The sequence below is a fragment of the Strigops habroptila genome, chromosome 9 (assembly GCF_004027225.2).
Source record: "Strigops habroptila isolate Jane chromosome 9, bStrHab1.2.pri, whole genome shotgun sequence".
Taxonomy (NCBI): domain Eukaryota; kingdom Metazoa; phylum Chordata; class Aves; order Psittaciformes; family Psittacidae; genus Strigops; species Strigops habroptila.
Window position 1 is genome coordinate 23,106,565 of NC_044285.2, and position 26,462 is coordinate 23,133,026.

The 26,462-nt window shown below is 57.2% G+C and overlaps 1 protein-coding gene across 5 annotated transcripts; it reads right to left on the bottom strand.

Annotated features, from left to right (window-relative positions):
- Positions 1-373: 373 nt before the first annotated feature.
- Positions 374-16,309, bottom strand: TMLHE (trimethyllysine hydroxylase, epsilon). Of its 5 annotated transcripts, none has more exons than XM_030497344.2 (8): positions 15,959-16,309; positions 11,570-11,747; positions 10,497-10,673; positions 9,497-9,776; positions 8,356-8,475; positions 5,249-5,485; positions 4,296-4,434; positions 374-3,163 (listed from the first exon to the last, which is right to left on the bottom strand). In XM_030497344.2, exons 2-8 carry the CDS (start codon positions 11,736-11,738, stop codon positions 3,032-3,034), a joined length of 1,254 nt encoding a protein of 417 aa, XP_030353204.1. In that variant the 5' UTR covers positions 11,739-11,747; positions 15,959-16,309; the 3' UTR covers positions 374-3,031. The 5 variants fall into 5 exon arrangements, with proteins under 5 accessions (XP_030353204.1, XP_030353205.1, XP_030353202.1 ...); XM_030497345.1 differs by having other exon boundaries at positions 11,570-11,744; positions 15,959-16,131; XM_030497342.1 differs by lacking the exon at positions 15,959-16,309 and adding an exon at positions 15,272-15,307 and having other exon boundaries at positions 11,570-11,744.
- Positions 16,310-26,462: the final 10,153 nt, after the last annotated feature.

Genomic DNA, 26,462 nt, shown 5'->3' on the forward strand with positions numbered 1-26,462 from the left:
CAAATGGGGGTTCCTGGTGTGACCAGCAGGTAATGGGGGGACTCTGGTTTCACCACCCTGACACTCTGGGAGCACTGAGAGCTGAATGAGGGGCTGTGCTGCACAGCCACGAGGGGGGGGACTGGTCCCAGGGGCACCCTGAGGAGACAAAACACCAGTGCTGGGGCTTGGAGCAACCTGCTCTAGTGGAAGGTGTCCCTGCCCGTGGCAGGGGGTTGGAACTGGAGGAGCTTTAAGGTCCCTTCATCCCAACCCAGGCTGGGGTTCTATGGGGCACCGCGAATTCTAAAGCCACGTCGGGCTGGGACAATTCCTTGCATCTTCTGCCACCTTGTGGCCGATGGAAGAACGAACGATGAGAATGCAACCGCGCTGCCTTGCTTACTGCTCCTCGCGTTTATTCCACACTGATGGGCAATACAGACTTGGTTTCAAGCTCCTGATTGCCTGAAATGTATATTTTGTTAAGATGATCACTTTGTAAATCATTTATTTAGAGACCTGGGTGCTTAGCATTGGAAAATGTCTTAAACACGTCCATTGGATCGCCGGGGAAGGGGAAGGAGAAGGAAGCAGTTCATCATTTATTGGCTGAAAGAACTGAAAGAGCTCGATTACAAAACCTGATCCAGTATCATTAGAGCAGAGAGAGTCTGTTCCATGACACGCACAGCAAGTGCCCGGCTCGCACAGGCACTGACAGCCAAGAAGCCCTGGTCCTCCAAATAAAGCTGCACAGGAAGAATTTTGCCCTCGTGGGAAGTGGGGGAGATGAAGCTCAGGATTTGAACAGAGCTGTCTCCACTCCACAGTTTAGTGCTGGAGTGGCTAAATTAGAGTAACACCGATGAGGAAATGGGTTTCTTCTACATTCACCATAAGCAATTTCAGCCCCCCAGAGAGATTACTCAGGCCCCCTGAGGAGTGTGTTGGCTCCTAAGAGGAGGTTGGTGTCTGAAAAGCAAAGCCCTTGGCAGCAGCAGCCACAGGATGGGCAGTGACAAGCACCACGTTCCCTGGCAGCAGGGCACCTGTGTCACCATGACCTGTCACCAGCACACTTGTGCCAGCCCCAGCCCTGCCCACTCCAGCTCAGGGCAGTGGCAGGTAAAGCTGATGTCCCCAGAGGAAGGTTTCCACAGTATTCCCCTCGCATCCTGGGGGCACAGGGAGGCGAAAAGATCTCAGGAACTCTCAATACCCTCAAATAATTTGTGAGAGGGCTCCACCGCTGCAGGCTTTCAAATACTGATCCTTTGGTTCAGAGCACAGAGATGGTTTGTTGTCACCACCACACTTCCAGCCATGGATTCACCCAGCAGCACAGGGGGAAGCCAACCCCAGAGCACCTGAGAGGGATGGTGTATGGAACCATTGGGGTTTGCTACTTCCACACCATCAATGAAGCCCTGTAAAACTGCCCAGCTAAGTTGTGCTGGTGTAACTGGCACCCAAGGAGAACCTGGCAAAGGAAGTAACACACTGGATGCTGCAAGCTGCTCAGGGAATTCACTGCCTCGGCCTAGAGGAATACTCCAGTTCCTGCCTGTGCCCGAGGCTGCTGCTCACAGTCCCTGGGAGATGTACCTGACAGAAGCCACCTCACTTCAGGCTGCTGTTACCTGCCACCATCGCTCATGTTTCCCTTTCTCACCCCCCCTCTGATGCACAGCTCCCTGACAAGCCTTCACTGGGAAGCTCCTGGTGCCTGCAGCAGTGGGAAATACTGTGAAAGTCAGTGTCAGGCAGCTCAGGCCACACTTGCAGGTGTCTCTCAGCACTAGGATCTATATAGTCAGTGTTTAGATTAAATGAAGGCAGCAAATGTAGCACATGTACCCTGGACACTAGAGCATCCTGCTTACACAGAAGGGCCAGGGGTGAAAGGGACCAGCCCTGGTTTAAGGTCTAGTCAGAGCAGAGCAGACACCCCTGAAGACACAAATCCTAAAATCCCCTCTTGGCTCTTAAATTCCCATGTTTCTAGAATTCCAGTGTTTCTAATAACAACAGGATTTGCCTTTGTTCCTTACACTGTGTCCCTTCCATGTGCCAGACCAGTTTATGCCCCAGCTAGCTGGAGCTGAAAGGCACCTCTGTGTTCACTGCCTCCATACACAGGAGGATCTGGTGAAAGCACCACCCAAACTGGTCAGCCCCATCCAGCAGCTGGTGAAATGACCACCTTACACAAACCCCTTCTTCAGGAAAGGTGAAGGAGCAGGCACAAGGGGAAATCTGTCAAATCCTGTGGCTGCTGAGCCTTCACACTCGATTTGAGCACAAGAACACATGTGTTACGATACTGGAAGTCAGGAAACACGAGACCCACATCCCTCATCTAACACAGCTCTCCTTCCCGACATGCAGCTCTTGCTACTTCCCCTGTTCCTTCTAACCTAAACCTCTTCAGAAATACCCTCACTAGATGGGGTTCTCTCTTTGCAGGCCACCTCTCCAGCGGCATGGCTTGTATCAGCCACTGTCCTAGGGGTGTGTGGTATATTTAAGAAGCCACTGAAATATGCCGACAGCCCCCAAGTTGAGTAGTGGCATGTTCACATCAAATAGAGGCCAAAGATTTTCCTTTTCTCTAGAAGGGCTGAAGTCCAGCCTGGGGTGAGACAAGGCCCCAAAGATTTCCATTCTGCTCTGCTGGAAAAAACACCCCAAAACCTGGAACTCCAGCTGACCAAAGGCTGAACAGCAGGGATAAATGCAAAGAGTCCAAATCCTGAAGGCACTTGGTTGGAGGAGCACTTCCCATGGAGTGATTAGCCCTTCCTGGGCAGAGCCAAGACAGTCTGAGGGGCTGGACCAACCAGGCTGGGTGCAGACAGCAAGAGGTGGCTGTGCTCAAAGGCAGAACAGGGTCCCACAGAGCTCCTGCAACTCCCTTTGGCTTCCACCTGCTCCCTCTCCTTCGCAGGCACCGGGAACGGCTTGGAGAGGGTGGAGGTGTCTGAGGTATGTGCAACATCATGGGGGTGACACCAGCAGGTCCCTGTGTCCCCCCGTGCACGTGGCCGGGCTAGGCCCGGAGCCCCAGCAGGCGTGCGGTGTTGAGCACGTCGTCCCTCGTCAGGTAGCAGCCGCAGAGCTGCCGGTACCCAGTGAACGCCTCCCGCCCGTGCAGCACACGCCAGTTGTCTATGAACAGGGCCTGCAGAAGCAGAGAGGAGGCCATCAGCAGGGCAGCCACCATGGCCAGGACCCTCTGGCAGGACAGGTCTGGAAGCTGGAGGTCCCTCATGCATGAGCCCTCCTGCTCACCGCTGGCACACAGCACATGAGACCACAGGCAGATGTTTCATGGGATCTAGCACAGCTGCTCTACCTGAAGCAGCAGTTCTGCTCTGCTGCTCACCAGGAGTTAAAACATGAGGGCTAGCAAAGCACAGAGACACATTCTGGGCTGTTTCTTTGCTTTTTTACTGGAGACACTGGGCAATAGCTCACCAGCAACAGAAAGGGCCATCTCCTGTCTCTAGAGTGTCACTTCCCCCTGGCATCCTCGGGAACAGAGGGGTGTGGGGGCTCTAAGATGACCCTCTTTCCCACTGGACCCTTTGATTTCTGGGGCCCTGGGCTCAGGCTGAATCTAGCCCCCGAAGGAATAAAACCCCTTCAAGCAGACACAGCTGAAGGAAGAAGCTACGCACTGCAACACCCTCAGGTCTACAATTGTGGTTCCGGCTCTTCAAGTTCCTCCAAAGCTGAACCCAGCATCAGCCTTTCAAAGCACAGGGCAGAGCTTTTTCTTTCCAATACCAAGGCGTGCTAAGGCATCTTGGCTGCTCCTGGGACACTGCCCAGATCTCCTACGACTCACTGGCAATGTGAGGGTTAAAAGATAATCTCAGAGCAGAAGTAAATTCAGCTTCCTACACCTTTGTATTTCCATCACACTGAAAGTTTCTTCTGGAAGACGTTAGAGGTTGAACACTAAGTGTTCCCAGCCCCTCTGTTCTAAGGGTCCTCATTGCAGTGACTGGGAAGATCTTTCTCCCCTCCTCTAGCTGGGACTAACCTTCCCCTGAGGCAGAGTTTGAGCTAAACATTTCTGCCTTACCTGGAAGCTCGTATTCTTTTAGGACAGGAGGAACACATCCCCCCCCCCACACACAGATACCAGTGCTGCAATACAGGCCACCTTGGAAGAGCTATGAAGAAAACTGCAGTACGTGGAGCTTGCCTGAAGCATTTACCTTAGTGGCAGGAAGCCTGTACATCCAAAGGGCCCTGCCTCCCTCCCTGCACCAAACCCAGGCGAGCCTCCCAGCTCCAAGCCCTACCTTGCCTGGCTTCAGTTTGACCCAGAGCTCGTTCTCTGGTCTCCGGAGCTCTGCGGTGAGGGTGCGGTGAGCAGCGTACCAGCGGTGCACAACATCGTACGGCACCGTGTTGATGACAGCACGATCGTAGTTGTTGTATCTACAAGCAAAGAAGAGGTCAGAGACTGCCCACGTGGCTCCACGAGCACAGCCAGGTATTCCCACAGGGAACCGCAGGAGCCTGGGGGATTACGCGGTATTTAAGGGAGGCCAGAGAGATGACATGGGAGGTTACACTGCAAGTGTAGGACTTTGAGGAGAATACCCAGCACTGGGAGCAAGGAGGAGTTTACTATCAAGTGTAAAACAGTTCTTGCTGGTGTCCCATGGAAGGATGTGCCACAGCAACAGGCGAGGCCATGGGCTGTCAGAATAAAAACGCACAGCAGTGCTGGACAGGCTCCTGCACTAAGCCAGGCTGGAATTCCACAAAGCAGCCCAGATTTCCTGTGGAAATGGACCAGTCCACACTCTCTCTGTACGCCAGGCTGATTCCTAGAGGCTTTTTCAAAGAAGGGCTGAATCCTACTACCTCTCCAATGAAGACAGATGGGGGCACGGAGCTAAAGTGAGGATGAGAGGAGGGAAAAGCCAGAGCTCAGCACTGACACCCATCGTTTTATGGGTGGTTCTGACACCTCCTCTAAAGCAGTGGTGCACAGCCCAGGAGGAAACGTGGGCTGTTCCTGTGGCTTCACCCCTGCCCTGCAAATACAGGTTGGTTTTTCATAGAACCACAGACTGGGTTGGGTTGAAGGGACCTTAAAGCTCCTCCAGTTCCAACCCCCTGCCACGGGCAGGGACACCTTCCACTAGAAGATGTCATTTTAGTTTAGGGTACCTCCTGAAACCCTCTGCTGTCTGCCCCAATCCTCTCTCCTCCCCATTAGCAAGAGGCCTCACATGGGTGTTACCTGATGAGATAAAGCTCGTTGTTCCAGGGGTAGACATTGAGAACTGGCCCAATTCCAATCATGTGGTTGTGACAGTCTCCCACATTCTCAACATACTCATGCTTCAGCGGGACCTTGGTGAGCAGCTCGAATTGGTCCGGGGCGTGCTGGAGAACCTGCTCCGCCGCGTAGAAACCATCCACCAGCAGCGTCCGCCCGCCCGTGCCCTCGTGCTTCAGACAGTGGAACACTTGGATGCTGCACGGGCAAGAGAAACCAGAGCATGGAGACACCTTGGCTGCCTGTCCCGTGGCCTGAAGGTGCTCCCCATCAGATGTAGGTGGGTGCAACCACCCTTCTGGTTTCACTGAGGCCTGCCAGGGAATGGAGACAGAGCAGCAAGTAACGGCTGTACCCGCCCGTCCTTAAGGCCTGATCTCACCCATTTTGTTTCCTGAGCAGGCTGACTGCCCACACTGCCTCCCAAAGCAAGTGACATGAGTCTGGGAGATTTCCAGTGGAGCAGGATGAGGCGCATGTCATCCAATGTCTATTCAAGCAGTACAATGGAGTGATTCCACAGCATAAACCCAACTGCCCGACACCATCTCAGAACAGGAGGACAGTAAAGAAATGCTGGTTGTGCTGCTGAAGTTGTTAGGAAGTACCAGGGGAGTCCAGGGTGACTCTCATTCAAAGGCACATATATTATGGTCTCCCACAAGGCAACACATTAAAGACCCTTTGGAAAGCCTGGAAGAGTCCCCAGCGAGCAGCTTACCTACAGGCACATCCCTCCCTAGTGGGAAACGATCTAACTCAGCTTTTGTCCTTCCATTACTTCTCTAAAGCTTCTCTTTTCCTCTGTCCAAGCAAGGTGGACAATGTGCTGTTAGGAGCAAACACACATGAGCTGTCTCCAGCCAGCTACTCCCCATTTCCCAGTGTGCCACCCCCCCTTTTTAGAAAATGAATTGTGACCTCCTGGAAAGCCTTTATCTTCTGCTCTCCCTTCAGGGCCTCTGAACCCAGCCCCACAGCAGGGGATGGGGCAGCACCTCCCAGTTCCACCCTCACCAGCACCTTTTCTCCTGGGTGCTCTATTCACCCTTTACAAAGTCAGTGCACGAGCACTGGAGCAAAGGACGTTGTGCCCCAAAGGCAACAACCTCCTCCTGCAGCTCAGGGCTCTGAGAAAGCCTCTTTTCTGGGCAGGCTCTTTGGTACCTGAGGAGTTGGATAATGTTGCAGTGTTTCCCGTAGCCTGGGGGGTTTCTATCCTCTACCCTTTGTAATAACTTAACCTGATACTTGTCAGGTTTCAGCCAAAGCAGTGGGGGGAAGCTTTGAAATGAACACATCTTTCTTGAAAAACACCTCATTTCACTTAGAAGCAGGTCAAAGACTCAAGTGTTTTGGAAGAAAGTCTGAAAGAGGCTGGGAAGAAGGGATTTCTGGCACAGATGGGGGCCCAGGAAAGCCAGAAATTCATGTTCTTCCTGCACAACTGTGGCTTTGCAGAACTGCAAGCATTAATGGTTAGCCCTGCTAATTGAGCCCATGTTGCCTTTGCTTGATGCACTTCAGTTGGCTGCAGATGGAAGGTTCCCTACCTGAAGGGAACCATTCCAAGTGGAAAAGAAAGATACAAAAAGAGCTAATGAGCTCTGTAGTTCTGGCACCGAGCAGTTACATCAAAGCCCTTTTGAAGGCTGAAGTTCTGATTACTCATTACTGTTTTATTTGATGTTGGGGAAGACTTTGTGAGCTCCTAAACCAAGTCAGCCAAGCTGGTAACATCATGCAGGTCACTGCAGCACATGGGTTCTGCACTCAGCTGTTAACTGAAAACAGAGAAGCCAACTACATCCAGTGTGGGGCAGGACCTGTGCTCTGTGTACTTCCAGCTGCACAGAGCACAACCAAATCCATTGACTTTGCTCCTGACATTGAGCTGATTCCCAAAAGCTTCCTGCCTGGCAAGGCACAAACAGGGCTCAGGGTCCTGGTCTGAAGGGCTGCTCTAAGACCCACCTGCAGTCGACAGATCTCGCCCTGAGTCCTCCTCTGCTTTTCCAGCTCTGCACCGCAGACCCTTCCCATTAAGATGTTTAGCAAGTTACAGCCTCACTTGGGAAGAGCTGATCCTGCCCCGGGGCAGGAGGCGTGCACTGGGTGACTTCTCTTTGTACCTTGGATTGCAGGAGATCACAGCACCTCCATCCGTCTTCCCCAGGCTATTTCCCCATTTGACTGAGATGAAAGCAGACAAAAACAGTTTAGGCTAGAAATTAAGCCTAAAGTGTCTTGCACTTCCCCATGGGCCATGATCTGCTGCCTTTCCATCTCCAGCTGGGTATCAAACTCACACCCTAGAGGCTGTATCAGAAGAGCAGTTTGCCGAACAGCATTTGTGAACCAATGCTGCAGCTACAAACTGCTTTTTAAAGCACAGACGGGTGTGAGCTTCGCAGGGCTGGGGGAGCCTGGCTTCTGCCTACCTGCAGGGCTGCACCCCTGCCAAAATGCAGCCCCCAACCCGTGTGAACTGGTGCAGAGCAAGGTGAGCAGGGCCTCTGAGGTACCTCTCCACGCTGTGCCAAGGGGAGCTGCTCTCCCTCCTCTCCCAAAGCTCCTCAGAGCACAGAGCCAGCACCAATGAGGGTGAGGAGGGTTTGCCCTGGCCAGCAGGGCAAGGGCAAAGCAAACTTTTCCAGCAGCAGCTTTGTGCAACAGCTCATGAGGGACACTTGCTGCAGGGGGAGCTGTGCTTTGCCAGATGGACCCAAAAGACACCTCAACCCAGCTGCTCACTCCCATGGACGCTGTGTGGCACCTCAGAGACTCTGAGAAGAGACTGTCAGAGAAGCTTCAGGGTAGCACAGGAACGACCACAGCACTGAGCCGCTACAAGGACCACCTGAACCACAGCAATACCAAGCTGCAGCCACTATCTAACAGCCAAGTCCTTCACTGCCTGCATTCTGGAAGGCCCAGAAGTTCCAAGCATAGGAAAAAGTGATCTACAGGCTGCCCCACTGCACAGGGATCAGACAGGACCTGGAATTGCTGAGTGCCTAATGCATCAGCAGCACTGGAGACAATGAAGCCCCGGCAGAAGCACTCACCCACAGGGCTCCTGGAAGTAGGTTGTGTCTGTGTGACGATCCAGAGCCAGCTTGGTGTAGGCAGTGTCTCCCCGGGAGAAGTCCGAGGTGAAGTACCACATCCTGCCGTAAATGGTCTCCCTGCAAAAGGGACAGGCATTTCCAGCACGTGCTGAGGGAGCAGGGGTGGGAAAGCAGATCCTCTCCTGCTTTGAGGTCACTCCCCTCCAGCCTCCCTACAGAGGAAATTAAAGCAGAACAATGACATTCACACTGTCAAGAGCTGTGAGGTGCTCCTCATGCATCCTCCAGGGTTCAGCTTCTCACTCTCCTCCCCAAAAGACTGATGGCAACTGTCAAACCAAGGAAGCCCCTGAGCGGCACGAGGAGCTGCCAGGGCACAGCCAGCCCCTGCCTGCACCCAGCCAGCAACGAGCCTGCTTCTTGTTCTCAGGATCTTGAGTTTTCAGCCACCTTCCCCCCTGCAACATGCACAGAAGGATAGACAGAGGGACAAACAGTTCTCAGGGGCTACAACGGGAGGGTACCTGGAGCAAAAAGCTGCCTGGATGTGCCTTGAAGCCCCTCATTTCTATTTATTTCTACTCATTAGAAGCAATCCCTCCTCTCCCAATGGCCCAAGGCAAGTTCAAGTGTTTCTGCAGCTTGGTAAGAATTGAAACTCAAACCCTGTCCTGCCATGCTCTTGGGCTGCTTTAAACACAGCAGAAACATTTCTCACTGTTTTTCTTCAGTGAAAGCTACAAACTGGTTCTGATCTCCCTGGCTCCAAGTCACAACAGGAAATGTCTCTCTTTGCAAAGCTCTACTCTTCCCAGACAGGCCACTTCCTCCAGTCACTCCGCTCCGTGTGCAGTCCCACTGTCACAAACGTCACCACACACTCCCAAGGCAGCTCCACAGCCTCGTGACTCCAGGCTCTCCCCTAGGAAGAGGCAGATCCCACAGTGCAAGACTCCATCTCGGTTCAAGCACAGTAGGCAGAGGCTGTGGGAGACCCAGACCTTTGCTTTGCAAACCAGGCCACACTGCACGACGTGCAGGACGAGGCAGCAGCACCTTCCCAAGGAAGAACGGAGCAGTCTGCCCTTCACAGCTCCTGACACAGCTTCGGCGGCATTCCCAGGGCAGCCCCAGTTACCTGATCAAGCTGATCCTTTCCGCCACGATTTCTGTGTCCTCTTTGGTGGGAGCAACGTTCTCCACAAAAGCGATGCCATACAGCAGGAAGTTCTGCAGGAATTCCTTCAGCCCCGCATCCGTCTCCAGGAAGCTCCGGCAGTCCACGGAAGGCACCTGGGCCTGGCGGTAGATTTCGGCGTTCCAGAGGATCCGGGGGTGCATCACCTGCTGCTTCTGCCCCTCGTAGCTGTTCTTCACCAGCCACTCCAGCCCGTAGCGCGTCACGTGCCCATCCGGCCCTGAGGAGAGGGACCAGAGTCACAGTCACCACCAGAGCACTGCACAACCCCAGGTCACGATCAGCACAACCACCAGTCTGGGACAGTCCTCACCCCGTTAATTTGGTTTGGTGACAGATTCTTTGCACCCTGATGCCAGCCAAAATAATGTCTGGTTAAGGCTGCGAGTCCTGAAAGCATCGTTGTTGCTGCAAGGAGCCAAATTCAGAGCCAAGGGCCTCAACTTCAGTGGTTCTGGTTTCTACTGACAGGACTCCAAGGAGAAGTTGAGCACTGAAGACCAGCCCATAAATAAAGGCAAGTTACAACAGAAGGGAGAGAGCAACTGAGGAGAAAGGTCAGAAAATGCAAGTTCTGACCAGGGATACCAGCTCAAATAGGAAAGAAAAGAAACCCAACAGTTTCTTGTTCACTCCCTGCATTGCTGCTGGGTTCAAACAAACCAGTGAAACACCAGACGCTGAAGATACTCACACCTCTACCCAAAAAGGGCTGGGGAGGAGGGGGAAGAAACACAGACACACATTTAAAACTGAGACATGTTGCAGGAACAGCAACTGTTTAAAATCTGCTTATGGCCAGATCTCTTCCCAAAGAGCTACTCATTTAGAGACAAGGCTGCCCTCTCCCAGCACACCTTAGAGCAGGATCCACCATGGAGGCTCCCTCCGAGCAGGGCTGGTGGCCCAGAAACCATGGAGCAGGCGCTTTGCTACTTACAGGTGAGGAAGAGCGTGGCCTCATCCACTCGCACAGCCTTGGGTTTGATTGCCAGGTCCACGCTGGCCGTGTCCAGGCTGCGCTGGTTGGTCTTGGCGTTGTAGCAGGAGGCGGAGCGGCAGTGGTCCCGCAGCCACACGAAGTCCAACCGCATCAGCGTGTTGGCGTACCTGAGCTCTGCGGAGGAGGCCGGGCTCAGAGCTGCGCTGGTGCCAACAGGCAGAACCACCACCCAGAACTGAGCCCACAGGTTAGGATCCCACTGACAGGGGGACACAGCCGGTTTGTCACACTATGGAGGGTCTTCATGGAAGGCCTGGCTGTCACTGATTTCGCCATGGGCTTCCTTCTTACCTAGCTCACCTTGCAGCAGGAAGGAGCAGAGCTAACATGCTGGTCACATACTCACCTCTATCATCTCTCTTCAATAAGCAGTAAATTCAGAGCTGTACATAACCTAGCTGCAGACCCCAGTTCAGTAATACAGGTAAGAGTCAAATAATCACCCCAACATCCAAACCACACAAACATCACAGTCCCCACCAATACCCTGAGGCAAGGCCTTGATATCCATTTAGTGTTAAAGCCTCTCCTCCTTGTTCCATCCTCAGACAGCCTGGGAATGCTCAAAGCCCTTCAGAAGGGGGAGCCAGCGGAGAAAAGAGGAGAGCGCTTCCTGCTCTAGTCCCACTCGGCTTTGAATCCAAGTATCCAAGGTCACTTTGCAATGGGAAAACAACAATATTCTTTCCTGGGGCCACTGTGTTGGATAAAGGACCAAGCAATTCCCCTTGCTTCCGAGTGACCCAAGTACCAACATCTAACTGGCCTCAGCAGAGGCTGGACCAGACCAAACAGGTCCTGGGGAAACTTGTGCCTCAGTTGCCAAGTCACCTCCAAACCCAGTACAAAAGTCAGTCCTGCCTTTGGGAATTTCCAAAGGGAACATGGAACACTGAGCCCAGCATGCACCCCTCTAGCACAACCCATTTCAGAACACAGGTAACTGAAATCACTCCCAGGGACAGGGGTGAGGACAGGCTGGGAGCAGGGACACAGGAGCCAGCACGTACCGAGGTGGTCGCGGTGTAACTGCCAGGCACACTTGAGGGACTCCGGCACCGTGTGGTGGCAGCGAGCGGCAGCAGCGAGGATGGGCCTGGTGCCACCGGGCGGGCGCAGAGAGCCAGGGCTGGAGCTGCCGCGCAGCCGGAGCAGCCCCGCCAGCCTCCGGCGCCACATCCCGAGCTGCTGGGAGAGACAGGACAGAACAGGTGACATGGGTGACACACATGGGTGACACACATGGGGTGACACGGGGGCTGCTGCTGCCCAGCCCGGCCCCCAGCCTCACATCCCCACGCTAGGCCCTGGCAGCACTTGGGGAAAGCTGGAATCATCCCCACAATCATCACTGACAGACAGACACAAGAGGTGAGAGAGAGCTCGTGCACTGAGGAGGGGAGAAGTGGGTGGGAGGAAAGCAGAGGCTGAAGAGGGCTGGGAGGCCCATTTTCAGCCTCTTCTCTCTTGTCGGCCTCCCCCCGTTTCTGGCTGATAAGGGCAGGAGAGGAGCAGGGGCCGGTGCCACATGTGAGCCCTGCCTGCCCCCAGCTCCTGCCCATCACACACCGACAGCGACGAACCGTCAGGGCCTCAGGGAGCTCCCTACCCAACCTCAGCCCACCCCGTCCAGCAGCTGCAGCAGCAGCACACATAGCGTGTCTCCTTCTTGTGACCCCCATAAATCACAGCAGAAAACGGTCCTGGGAAACAAATGAGAGCCCAGGATTTATCGGGCAAAGCAATTCCAGAAGGGACCGCCGCCTGCTCAATGCTCCTGCTCAATGCTCTTGTGCTGCCGAAGCCTCATCTACTGCAGGTCTCAGCCCCTGTCTGGCCTCCCCAGTTTGAATTCCCCATCCTGGGCAGAACTACATTGCTCAGGGACAGAAAGAAAAGTGACCTGGGGTAGAGACACAGGAACTAGAGGAATCCAGGGATTAGGTCAGTTCTAGAAGAACATCAAAACACTGAGGAGGAGGAGGAGGGAGGAGGAGGATGATCTCTGCTGCTGCTGAAGGACACCACCAGCATAGAAGAGAATCCAACCAGTTAATCTTAGGCTGGAGGAGACCATTTCTCAGAGGGAGATCTGTAACAACTCCTCAGTTCAAGGGCAAAAACCTTCCAAGTGTTACGATGTGAAGCCACATGGAACACCCTGTCCTGGTTATCCATTCTTGGAGGGCAGGTCTCGACCCAGCAGGATTTAAGAGCACTTTGGTCTCAAGTGCACAGAAACGTGGCACCATCGGGGAGACCCAGACTCAGGAAGCTTTTCTTGTCCAAGACTTGTGATTTTCCTCCGTGTTTCTCTCTGAACGCTGGAGCTGGGGCTGCCCAACCTGCTTCTCCACTTCAGAGCTGGAGATTGCAGAGCTCTCGGAAGTTGGTGGTAACAATGAAATCAGCTATTCCATGTTCTCAGACTACAGCTTGCTGGGCAGGAACAAACCAAACCAGAGGCAGCTCTGGGGGAAAAGCCTGGAAACAGTTTTCTAACAGAACGTGGTCTGAGGTGGAGACGTGCCCCTTCAGCAAAGGCTCACAAGGTTCTTGGCCTCGAGTCACCAGCAACTTTAGCGCTGCACAAAGATTCCAACTTGGAAGTGCTGGAGTTCTGCAGCTGCCAAAACGCAGCCCTGGCTCCTGGCAGCTGCAGGAATCAGCTGCCAAGTCACAGACACGGACCTTTGAGGTCACTGAGTCCAACATTAAACCAGCGCTGCCGAGGCCACCACTAAACCCTGTCCCCAGGTGCCACTTCTACACATTTGTTCAACACCTGCAGGGACAGTGACTCCACCACTGACCTGGGCAGCCTGTTCCAGGCTTGACAACCTCTTCAGTGAACAAACTGCTCCTAATCCCCAGTCTAAACCTGCCCTGGTGCAACCTGAAGCTGTTTCCTCTTGTCCTGTCACTTGTTCCTTGCGAGCAGAGACCAGACAAACACTGCTGCGAAGCCCATGAAACTCCTCAGAGATACTGTCTGAGCTGCAACACCCTGAAAGACTCCGGGATTCTCACTACAGTGAACTGGGGCACCAGAGAACTGACACAGCCTGAGCCAGAGTTTCCAGGCCCCTGAAGACACAGCACAGCACTTGCTCTTCCCTTTGGTGGTCTCCAGCCAGGCAGAAGATGAGGCTTTGTGGACCAGCCAATGCTCAGCCCTGTGAGAACACTTTCCAGCACACACACTGAAAATCCAACACAGGAAAAGGAACTCTCCACTTCTGACGTGCAACCTCAACCAAGTGAAGCAAAGCCACAGCTACAGAAAAGCAGGACTTGACTATGATGTGCATTGGCTTTAGAGCTCAAAGAAACGACTCAACTCCCTGAACCAAGCACTACGAATCAGGAAGCATCAGCCTGTTCTTTAGGATGCACAGGAGGGGAGGCTCTGCCCAGTTTTTGGTATCAAGAAACCCCAACAGGGGAGGGAAAGAGCAGACACCTTGTTTGCCCGTGCCTGGTGTCTCCTCACGCAGGACCCAGAGCTCACCTCCAAATCCCTTTAGCAAGTGGCCCCTGCCCGGGGCAGCTCAGCCCTGGTTCTATCTTTCTGCACATGCTCCTTTTATCTCATCCTCTCCCAGTATCAAAACTCACCAGAGAACAGACAGAGGCAATGGTGAGTGACCCAGACACCAAACCTCATCAGTGAGACCGCCTGCTCCTCTGCTGCCCTTGCTGGAAACAGACACCACCAACAGCGCACAGAGAAGCCTTAAATGAAATCTTCCCAAGAGATCCTAAACCTGAGAGGAGCTGCAGCAATCCCTACGATCACAGAGGGGTTACATTCTGCCTTTGTGTTCAACCAGAGCCAACAGCTCTCCCAGCTGGAACCAGGTATGGGAACAGGCAGCTCTTTCCCCAGCCCTCCTCTTCCCCTCGTGTCACCAGCTCCAGGCAGCTCACTTGAGCAGCTCCAAAACAGCCCAGAGATTCCACACCAAAACCTCCCCTGGAATTCCAAAGGAAAGGGCAGGAGGAGGCAGACACGAAAGGACCCTGCACAGAAACACAAGTGACTTGGAGAAGAGCGAGATGTGCCTGCCCTGCTGCTGAAGCAAGACAAGGTCCTGCGTAGGCATCACATGTGAATCTCTTCTGTGTGGCTCATCCTGCCCCAGAGCCCAGCGGGCAGTGGATGAAAGCCAGGAGCAGGCACAGACCCCCCGTGAGAGGGAGGAAATGCAGGAACCTCAAACGTGTTGTGAGCTGAGGAATTCCCTTGAGAGAGAGGCCAAGAGACACGTTGTGAGGGGAGGAGGAAGGAAGAGAGGGCCTCAGGAGGGGCTTGTGTCCAGGGGACTTCCCGCCTGCCCCTCAGCAGCATCCCATTGCTGCCACAAGTGCCGGTTCCTCGAGCTCTGCTAAAACCCACAATTCCCACTGAGAGCAGAGGAAAACCCTGAGCTGGAAAACCTGGGAACCAGCTGGTTCAGCAATGCCAACACACACGGAAGGAGAAGCCCCACACATCTGTGGTCTGGAGCCAGCTTTTAGCCAAAGCCTTCCAGGAACCGGTGCGCTGGTGCTGGGGCAGCTGCTCTGAGGCCTGACCTGCTGGTGCTGTGAACAGACCTGACCTGCGGCAGCATGGCCAGCCTGGCTTCCTGGCTTCTTTAGCATCCCAGACGGAATTCCCTGTTTCTCACTGAGCCTTCCTGAGTGCTCAGCTGCTGACACTCACGCACCCTTTTCCAGGGCTGGAGCATCCGGCTAAAGCAAAGGGTTCTGATGCACAAGAAACACGAGATTTCAGCAGCACAATAGGCCTTGGGGCTTCAGCGAGAGAGAGAGAAAAGGGAAACCCATTGTAGTGCCGAGGCAGCCTGAGCGATCGTGCGCAACCCTCAGGCAGGGGACGCGTCCTGCCGGGCCCCTGCCCGCAGCTCAGCCTGACACCTCCAGCCGCTTCGGCAGCGCAGAACCAACCAGCTTGGAAAAGACCTTTAAGATCCTCAAACCGAGCCGTTCCCCAGCGCTGCCGAGGCCACTCCGGCACCACCGAGCGCCGCTGCTGCAGCAACGGGGAGAGCAGCCAGAGAGCACAGCGCTGCAGGGCCTGGGACAGCGCCGCTGCCCCGGCAGGAGCAAAGGGGCCGAGCCAAGGGCTGACCCCGGCGGCGGCGGCTGTGCCCTGCGGAGAGCGGCTCCTGCCCCCCGCGGGCTGCAGCCGCCGCGTTCGGGCTGAGCGCTCCGGACCCAGAGTCCCCCGCCAGCGCTTCCCACGGGCACCGCTGGAGCCTCAGGAGCCGCTGAAGACACCCCCGGCCCCGGCAGCTCCCTCCGCAGCGGCTGCATCGCCCCGGGAGCGCCGGGAAGAGCCCGCCCGCCCCACGCCCAGCGGCGAGCGCCGGCTCCGGGCGCCCCTTTCCTACCGCTTCCTGCAGCCTCCTGCGCGGAGCTCCTCCGGCAGAGCCCCCGCGGCGCGCCCTGCCCCGCAAAGAGCCGCTTCTGGGGGCGCCTCCCGCCGCTCGCTCCTGCCCGGCCCCGCCCCGGGGGCGGTGTCTTTGCTGCGGGCCGGGGCTCCGCCGGAGCCGCCGCGGCCGGAAGCTCCGGTCCCGCCCGGCGGGAGCTGCAGCAGCGAGCGCGCGGGGCAGCCCCGTCACCTGCGCGGCGGCGGGGACAGGCGCGCTCCGCGGGTCCTCCCGGCGGCCGGAGCCTCCGCAGCGGGTCCCGCCGGCCTCGAGCGGCGCCGCCGCGCCCCGAGCTCCGGCCCCTGCGAGCCCCGAGCCGCAGCCCCCGGGACACCCGCCGGAACCGGGAGCGCCGCTGCCGGAACCGCCCCGGGGAGGAGCCGCCCCCCGAGCGCGGAACGCGCTGCAGAACACCGCCCGGAGGCCATAGAGAGTGGGGCGGGCGGCGAGAGCGCCCGTGTGCCATCGAGAGGTGGCTACAGCCCACCATGTGCCATAGAGAGGCAGGCCTGAAGCTAGAGCATCACATGAGTACCATAGAGATGTAGCTAGAGCGCCCCATGTACCATAGAGACACAGAACTGAGGCTAGAGCGTCACACTTGCACAATAGAGAGGAGGACAGAGCGCCCCATCTACCATAGAGAGGTGGCTAAAGTGCCCTGCATAACAGAGAGATGCAGAAATGCGGCCAGAGCATCGCACATGTACCATATAGAGATGGCCAGAGTGCCCCATGTACCATAGAGGTGGCTAGAGCAGCCCTGTGTACCACAGAGATGCAGAACTGTGGCTAGAGTGTCCATGTGTACCATAGAGAGGTGGTTAGAGTGCCACTCATACCATAGAGATGCAGGCCTGGGGATAGAGTGTCCACCTGTACCATAGAGAGGAGGATAGAGTGCCCTGGGTAACATAGAGACACAGGCCTGTGGCTAGAGCATCACGTGTACCATAGAGAGGTGGCTAGCGTGCCTTCTGTACCATAGAGATGCAGGCCTGTGGCTAGAGTGTCGCAGGTGTACCATAGAGAGGTGGCTAGAGTGCTGCTCATACCATAGAGACTGAGGCCAGTGGCTAGACTGTCTATGTGTACCATAGAGAGGTGGCTAGAGCGCTGCTCATACCATAGAGACTCAGGCCTGTGGCCAGAGTGTCGTATATGTACCATAGAGACATGGCTAGAGCATCCCGTGTGCCATAGAGACACAGGGCTATGGCTAGACTGTTGCACGTGTACCATAGAGAGGTGTCTAGAGTGCCAATTGTACCATGGAGATGTAGGGCAGTGGCCAGAGCGTCACATGTGTACAATGGAGAGGCAGGCAGAGCGCCGCTCATACCATAGAGACATAGGCCTTGTGGCTAGAGTGTCCATATGTACCATAGAGAGGAGGATAGAGCATCCCATGTACCACAGAGATGCAGGCCAGTGGCCAGAGCGTCCCACGTGTATCATAGAGAGATGGATCGAGCACCCCGTGTACCATAGAGACACAGGCCTATGGGCAGAGCGCCGCACACATACCATAGAGAGGCGGGCAGAGCGCTGCACCGCCGCAGGCCCGGGGGGGTTTCCATGGAGACGGACGCTCCTCCCGGCGCGCGCACGCGCACTGCGCCAGGCGCGGGGCGGGGCTGAGGCGCTGGGCCGGGAGCGCGTGTCCCCCCCCCGGCCCGAGCCAGAGCCGGGGCTGCGGCTGCGCCCGCGGCTCGTGCACGCACAAAGCACCCACCCGAGTGGCGGCGCCTCCCTGCGGGTGCGGAGCGTGGGCACGGAACCACAGCCCGTGGTGGAGTGAAGGGACCTTAAAGGTCCTGCAGCCCCAGCCCCTGCCACGGGCAGGGACACCTTTCACTAGAGCAGGTTGCTCCAAGCCCCTGTGTCCAACCTGGCCTCGAACACTGCCAGGGATGGGGTCAGGGATGGGGCTCACCCGCGTTTATGGCCCGTGCCCCACCTGCGGGGCCAGGGCAGACACCCCGCACCCCCCCCCGTGCCCGGCGCTTTCCGCCCGCACCCGCAGCCTAGGTCGGCGAGAAGGGGCCCGTGTGCTGGGGAGGAGCCGGGACCGGGGGGCTCCGCCCCCGCCCCATTCCTCCAGCACCCCCTGCCCGGGACGGGCTCGCGGCCGGCTTTAAACAGGCAGTGGCCGCTCAGTGCTGGGGGCGGGGTCCCGCGCCCGGTGGAGGAGCGGGATCAGCCCGTGCCTGCGAGCGGCGGCTCGGGGGGGAGCCCGTGCCCGTGTCCTTGGCGGCTCCTGCGCGGGCGGAGATCGGGGGATCCGCGCGTGCGGGAGCAGCAAGAGCAGAGTGCAGGGAGGGGGGTGTTTGTGGGGTACAACGTGTGTGAAATGCCCGGGGGAGGGGGGGCAGGAGCTGTTTCGGTTCGGCCCAACACGAATGTCACCGTCCAGCACCACCCAGCCCCGAGCACGGCCCCGCACAGCCCGGCCTGGGTGACAGAGCGCAACGAGATGAGCTGCGAGAGGGAGACTGAGCTGAGCTCTGAGGCACAAGCTCTTCCCTGTGAGGGTGCTGAGGCGCTGGCACAGGGTGCCCAGAGAAGCTGTGGCTGCCCCATCCCTGGCAGTGTTCAAGGCCAGGCTGCAGGGGCGCTGCTCCTCGCTGTGGCTGTGCAGAGCTTGATCCACGGGCGGGGGGAGCTGCGGGACCTGCGCCGGGTGCCGGTGGTGGTGCTGTGGCATCGCTGGCTTCCCTGCTCCCGTGTTACTCCTCCCTGAAGCCAACCTCCTACTCCCAAGGATTCATCACATCCCCATGGAAACACAAATGCTTCTTTATTTCACTTGGTTTAGATTATTATTATTATTTAATTCCCCCTTTGTCTCTTTTCTCTCTGGTTATTTGAAGGAAGGAAAGAAGGAATCAAGCCCAAACTCGGATGTTTGTTTGTTGTGTCCTGGCTGCTGTCCCCTTGGTCGCACTCCAGTGGCCGATCCACTGGCTGGGAGCGGGAGCAGGAGCACGGCAGAGCCTGGGAAAGGCCGGGACCTGCTTCCCCCACCCTTGCGTCACCGGGAGCCCGGCCTGGAACCGCGACTGCTCCGCTCCAGCGCTGCCCTTGGAGCGGCAGCGTCTGCCCCTGTCCCAGCTCATGGGACACCTGCATCGAACCCCAGCCTGGTTTGGGTTGAAGGGACCTTAAAGCTCCTCCAGCTCCAACACCCTGCCACGGGCAGGGACACCTTCCACTAGAGCAGGTTGCTCCAAGCCCCTGTGTCCAACCTGGCCTTGAACACTGCCAGGGATGGGGCAGCCACAGCTTCTCTGGGCACCCTGTGCCAGCGCCTCAGCATCCTCACAGGGAAGAGCTTCTGCCTAAGAGCTCATCTCAATCTCCCCTCTGGCAGCTTAAAGCCATTCCCCTTGTCCTGTCCCTACAGGCCCTTGTCCAAAGCCCCTCTCCAGGTTTCCTGGAGCCCCTTTAGGCACTGGAGCTACTCTAAGGTTTCCCCTTCAGGAGCCTTCTCTTCTCCAGGCTGCCCCAGCCCAGCTCTCTCAGCCTGGCTCCAGAGCAGAGCTGCTCCAGCCCTTGGAGCATTTGTTCCCAGTGGTCTTTGCTTTGCAGCACATTCCCTCATCTGTTCCAGCATCTCAGTGTCATGGGAAGCAAGAGGGAATTGCTCAGATGATGCACAACACCCCTGTGGGCACCTGGGTTCAGTGAAGTGAGCACAAGTGGCCAAGGAGGAGGATCCCTCTGCCCATCCCTTGGCACAATGTCTCCTGCCCTTCCACGGTCCCAGCACCGCTTGGCTGGCTCCAGCTCTGGCTCCCTTCTCCCAGCCCTGGGTGCTTGGCACAGCATTCCCATGATCTGGGCAGCCTCCCCCTGTGGAGTTGGGTGCTGGGGGTGGTGCTCGGGGGGTCCCCAGGCTCTGCTTGAGGCCAGGTCCCCCCCAGCACCCCGCATGCAGCAGCCACAGTGCTGGCTCACTGCCCCGATCCGATAGGATAATGTATAGCTCTGGTGCTGCTAATTGGAGCTCTTCCCTGTGCTTCCTCCTCCCGAGCTCCCTCCACCCTCGGCTCTGCAGGTCAATAAGTGATTCCCATTAAGGCAGAGCCTCTGTCGGTTCCCGTGTGGCAGCGGGTCCACGCCGGGGGGTGGGAGCAGGGGCTGCACCAGCACCGTGAGTCCTCCAGATCCGACAAACCCTGCAGGTCTCCTCCACCGCAGCCTCCTGCCCTGCATCCAAACCTCCTCTGCTGCCATCCCCCAGGGTCCTCCTGCTCCTTCCCTGCCTCCCCCTGTGCCTCTGCTGTCTGACCCCCCTGCTCTAGTCTGGCCATCAGCAGACGTCACCATCAATCCTCCTGCTTCAGCAAAGCCAAGCTGGGGCCGGGCAGTGTGACACGGGTGGTGGCAGGGCCGTCCTGAGGTGATGGAGGAGCTGCTGGTTTGGGACTGCCCCCCAGGTCCCCACCAGTGCTGCAGCCGGTTCTCAGGGAGACCTGGTGGCCTTTCCTCCGCTGTGCCCTGAATCCTGGGATCCAGTGGTGGGGAAATGCAGCTCCTCCATGGAAACCCTTCAGTGGGGCAGAGGGAAACCCTTGGCCCGCCCTGCTCTGGGGATGGACAGTCCTTTGCTCTCTCCAGCCAGACCCAGCTGGATCTGGATGTGCTTTCCCCAGGGAGCCCATTCCCAGCCAAAATTCCACATCCCCTAAACTTCCTGGGGACACCAGCACTGGAGGAGAAGCTGCATCCAATGTTGAGGCTGGATCATCACCCTCCTTCCAGTCTGCTCTGCGATGCCACCCAATGAACATGCTTTGGATCGTGGCCTTGGATCACAGTGGCCAACCTCCTTCTCTGGCCATTCCTGGGGGCTCTTCCACATGTCCCACAGCATGGGAGCAGGAAAGATCCTTCCCAAGTCACTGCAGGCTGAGATGAAGCCATTGCACTGCACAGAAGTGGTAAACTGAGTCAGGAATGTGACCTGGTGCCCATGAATGTGTGCTTGGGGATGTCCTCCAAGAAGGGAGGAGGTGGCCAGTGTGGGCAAGACAAGTCCTTCCTTCGGCCTCTCCATTTGCTGTGGGCAGCGGGGGCTGTCCCAGCCTGCTCTTCCACCCTCCACTCCCGGGAATGATAAAACCTCCAGCCTCATATTGCCCCCCCTGGGAAAATGGGAATGGGGTGTCCCTGGAGGGACAGACACTCTGTGCTGGGGCAGGGATGGGGCAGCAACTGCACCTTCCTGTGGCCTCCATGGGGGCAGGCGAGCCTGGACACAGCCAACACTTCCCCTCCTGTGCTGGGTGGATGCTCCTGCTGCCCCAGGGCAGGAATCTGGGAAGGGGGAGAGTGGCTCCCTGGGATGAGTGGGAGAAGGTGAGTGATTCAGGTGGGAGCCACACAGAGACTGACCCATTCAACCCAGGACCTCAGTGGCTCCCTGAGTCTGAGCTGAGGGTTGGAGCCCCACTGGGACCCATGTCCCATGTCCCAGCTCTGCCCCATGGCTCCTTCATGGAGGAGGAATTTTGGAGCTCTGCCTGCCCCCGGCTCCATCCCCCTCGGGCACCCCTGGGGTTCCCCCTCAGCTTCCCCCTGCCCCAGGGATACCCTTCGCCCCAGGGTCACTGCTTTGGCTGCTGCACAGCCCCTTTCCTCATCCAACCCGACTTTCCCACTGCCTGCAGCATAGCCTGGCCTTGCCCCAGCCTTTCCCCGGCCCCTTGGGTCCTGCTCGGAGCAGAGGAATGTGGCTCAGCAGCCTGGGGGCTCTTTGTCCCAGTGAATGACCCTGGAGGGGTGTTGGTGTCATGATGCTTGGCACAAAGGCAGACAGCGGGGTTGTCCCCATCCAGGCAAGCCCCTGAGCTCAGCCCACCCTGGCAGGGCAGCATAGACCAGCAGCATCTGTGGGGAGCATCCCTGGACTGCCAGGACATACCAGGCTGTTCTGGGAATCACAGAATCCCAGTTTGGTTTGTGTTGGGAGGGACCTCAAAGCTCATCCAGTTCCAACCCCCTGCCACGGGCAGGGACACCTTCCACTAGAGCAGGTTGCTCCAAGCCCGTGTGTCCAACCTGGCCTTGAACACTGCCAGGGATGGGGCAGCCACAGCTTCTCTGGGAAAAGTCTGTGCCAGCGCCTCAGCACCCTCACAGGGAAGAGCTTCTGCCTCAGAGCTCATCTCAATCTCCCCTCTGGCAGTTTAAAGCCATTCCCCTTGTCCTGTCTCTATAGGCCCTTGTCCAAAGCCCCTCTCCAGGTTTCTTGTTGATTCCTTTAGGGCAAGGGATTTGTGAGGTTTTGTGAGGGTTCTGCTCACCACGGGTCTGATCATCACCCTCCCCACCCCACTGGCTCCAGCTGGGGAAACCCTCTGGCTGTGCTGGAGCTGGGACCAGACCTGGAGATCCTCCACCTCCGAGGCATCGCCTGCGCCTCGGGGGCTTCATTTTGGGCATGTCTCTGTGCCGTGTGCTGGGTGGCCATGCACAGCAGGCACCAATGGGGAGGTGGGATATGCTGTGAGGGGTGTTGGGGGGTCTCAGCCATGGGGCAGAGCCTTTGCCTCAGCTGAGGAAGATAAGGAGGTGAGAGAAGGTCAGGGAAGTTTTAGCCTGGCCTGAAGCGCTGGGGCAGGAGGGGCCGAGCTCCACGTAACCACTGTTATTTAATTTATTTTTTCTAAATAAAAAAAAGGAAGGAAGTTAATAAATAATGTAAAGTGGAGAATGCATTAATGAAAGAGAGAGCGAGGGAGAGAAGGGGAGAGAGGAAGGGACAGGGCAGAGTGAGAGCGTGGGGCGGGGGAGAGATATTCCTGCCTGTATCGATTGGATATGATTACATTAGCCCTATCAAATATTCATACTACATTCCACAAGAGGTCATTGTGTGTGCTTCTCCAATTTAGCTCTGCCTTGGCGCAGGGAGCAGGCTCCGAGTGGGAAAAGGGCTGTGCAGACAGCTCCAGCCCCGGCTGCAGGGATGTCACCCACTGGGCTGGTGACATGGTCCGGGGGGAATGTTGGGGCTGGACTAAGTGGGGTGCTGAAGTGGGGGGGGGATGCTGAGCCCTGCGGGTACTTTGCAGAGCCCTTGAGGGTTGTGGATTGTGTGCGGACACAGGAACTGCTGCTGAGATAGAGCCATGAGGACACGCGAGTCCCAGCCCCAGTTCTTCTCTGGGAAGCATCCTGCTCCCCCCCCCCCGCCACCGTGGCGGCACTGTCACTGTCTCCTGCCTGCTCGAGGCTGTTCCTCACCCAGGAGCACCTGAGTGGGGGGTTTTGACAGGGCCATCCCTTTGCCAGCTGGGAAGGGGTCAGCCCAGGCCGTGGAGCCAGGCGGGAGGTGGATGAGGTGCCGTATGGAGAGCAGGCAGGAGCATGGGGCAGGGCTCCTCTCACCCTGCTCCATCCCCATCTCCTGCAGTTCGCCTTCCCAACCCCCCCGTGGTGGTTCTTTGCCCTGAGGCAAATCCCCTTTGAACTGCTGTTCCATGTGAGACGCTTCCTTTGCCCGTGCCTCAGTTTCCCCATCCCGCCTCCAGCTCCGCGCAGCCTGAGCGGGGCACCGCTGCGGTCCCCGTGAGCCAGCGCTGCTTCTCCCCTTACATTAATAACAACTTTAGAGCAGGGTGGCAGGAAATGCATTTCCAGTTCATCTGCTGCAGCTATTAGATTACCAGGAAATGGCTGCCTGGCCGCCGGCCAGCACCTCCGAAGGGCCGGCGCGGGGCCGAGGGGAAGGCAGACGGAGCCCATGGTGCTGGGGGGCACTGGGCTGTGCTGGTGAGACCGGTCCCCATCACCCTGTGTGTCCCCATGGTGGGCCAGGCTGTGCCCCACAGGGATGCGGTGCAGGGGATGCTCCCAGATGTTCTGTTCCTGGCTGTTCTGGGGTGAGCTGGGAAGGAATCCATGGATGAACCTCGGCTCCATCCTGAGAGCAGCAGAGCTCAGACTGGCTGCAGCCTCTGCTGGGACTCAGCTGTGCTGGGACCAGAAAAGGGGAAGATTTGGGATGGGGACATGGAGGGTGCATGCACCGAGTGGGGCAGGCCTCTGCAGAGGTTGGTCCTTCTGGCTGGGCTGGAGCCAGGAAGAGCATGGCATGGAGGTAAATGTGTGTTGTCTCTCAAGTGCTGGGGGCATCTGCAGACAGGACAGCTTCGTGCTGTGACCCCTCCAAGCTGGGCACTGAGTACCAAAGCATTTAGTGGGGTGATGCCCGGGGCTGCGCGGGGCTGGCTCTGCCCCTCACCCTTCCTGGGGTGCTGTGGGTGGTCGCTACCTCCTTTTGGGGCACTCCAAGGAGCAGCCGGGAGTGGGGCTGGGCTCCAGGGGGATGCTCGAGGCTCCCTGCCTGTGCTGGCAGCAGCTCGGGGGGCTCAAGCTCTTGCTCCCTGCTTGGTGACCCAGAGCCTCTGGTGCTGTGCGCACAGTCAGGTGCCAGAGGGGAGACTGAGATGAGCTCTTAGCCAGAAGTTCTTCCCTGTGAGGGTGCTGAGGCGCTGGCACAGACTTTTCCCAGAGAAGCTGTGGCTGCCCCATCCCTGGCAGTGTTCAAGGCCAGGTTGGACACAGGGCTTGGAGCAACCTGCTCTAGTGGAAGGTGTCCCTGCCTGTGGCAGGGGGTTGGAACTAGAGGAGCTTTAAGGTCCCTCCCAACACAAGCCAGGCTGGGATCCTCTGATGCTGTGCTTGGCTCAGAGGAGACCCCATCCCTCTGCACCCCCCAGCCCTGTCCTGGTGACATCTCTGCCCCGGCCCCTACAAGCTGGGAAATGAGGGATGGCAAAGAGGGGAAGCAAGAGAGGATGGAAGGGAATGAAGTAAGCCAGGGAGCAAAGTGTGGGGCAAAAGCAAGGACTGAGCCTTGCTGGGGTTTATTGAAGTTTAACAGAAAAGAAACCCTGGTTTGCGTGGAGGGGACCGGCTATTTTTAGCCGTGGGTAGGATGTCAGCTCTGAAAATAGCCTGCTACCAGATCCTAATGAAACCCTCTCTTGGGCTCTCACCCGGAGCGAGTTTGGAGGGGGAGGATCACTGTCACACCGAGGAGCTCCTGACATTCACAATGACTTGCTTTAGGCTTTTATTTATTTATTTCATGTCTTCCCCTTCCTCCCCCCCGGTTTCTCCCATTCTTCATGGCTCTGCCTTACGCCGAGCAGAGGAGTCACCAGCCAAAAAAGTGGCTGTGGGGGTGGTGCTGCTTAGCTACGGCCACATCCCGGCAGCATGTGACCAGATTGGCAATTTAATACAGAGCCGTTCATCCCTGCACACACACTCCAGTTAAAGTGACATTGAAACGGGAACCCAGAGTGCCCATGGAGGGAGCTGCCCCCTCCCCATCCACCACCTCCATCCCCAGGGAATGGGTGATGCCCGATGCACATGAGAGGGCTCGGTGTGGGGCGGGAAGGTGGTACCCAGGCAAGGGAGGATGCTCAGGTCAGGTACATCTGCTGCTGGGGGCACATGTGGTGGAGCTCAGGCTGAGACCTCTGGGAATCCTAAGGAAGACCTGGAACAGTGGGTGGTGGCTGCTCCTAGGAAAGATCAGAGTGGTGGAGAAGCATCTCAGGGAGCATGGAGTATGGAAGCCAGGGAGAGAGGCATGGGGACAGAAGAGAGTGGTGGGAGCACCCCATCCCCGTCGAGCTGGGGCTTGGAGGTGCTGTACAGACACAGGTTGGATGAAAAGCCTGTGTCCTGTGGACTCAGGGTCAGGCCTGGCAAGAGGGACCGGTGCTCCATGGGCTTTCTGGGAATGCTCAGGGTCTGGAAGGTACAAACCCTTTGGTACTTGATTCCATAGTGTGTGCTTGCAATGAGGTTTGGGTGGGGAAATACACATCCCCACCCATGGCACTCCACACAGACCTCAGCCTTTGGCTCACCGAAGGCAGCCTGCTCCTAATGGGAATTAGAAACCTTCAGCTCTGTGCCCTCTGCCCCCCCAAAGGAGGGACCCCAGGCAGCTGGATGGGTGTGAGGGGTCCAGCACTGGAGCTGGATGCCAGTTCAAGGCCAGGTTGGACACAGGGGCTTGGAGCAACCTGCTCTAGTGGAACCTGTCCCTGCCTGTGGCAGGGGATTGGAACTGTAGGAGCTTTAAGGTCCCTTCAACCCAAACCACTCTGTGCTTCTATGAAACACGTTAATGTAAGGCCCCCATGCACCATCCGGCTTTAACCCCCTGCTCCGGTTCCCCGGGAGCTCAGGGCTGGGGTCTCTGCCTCGTGTTTGGAGCCACACTTGCTGCTTGAGTCACACCTTTGCTCTGGTTTCTCTGCTGGGATGTTGATGTGGATTTGGGGAGGGCACCTTGCAGGGATAAATGTGTCTTTGTCAAAGAAGAGATGCTGTGGGAGCACAGAGAGCCTGTGAGTGCACCTCAGCTTTGCCCAACGCCTGGTGCTCACTGTACTCAATGGGACATGGAGAATGAAGTAAAACCTGGTTT

Bases quoted from the DNA above. Each gene is read 5' to 3' on its own strand.
- TMLHE (XM_030497342.1), bottom strand. From the start codon at position 15,292: ATGCTCCAGCCCTGGAAAAGG. The intron at 9,777-10,496 runs GTAAGTAGCAAA...CCCTCTCCTCAG, and splicing joins GGCCACGCTCTTCCTCACCT to GGCCGGATGGGCACGTGACG. The intron at 5,486-8,355 runs GTGAGTGCTTCT...TTGCCCGTGCAG, and splicing joins TACTTCCAGGAGCCCTGTGG to CATCCAAGTGTTCCACTGTC.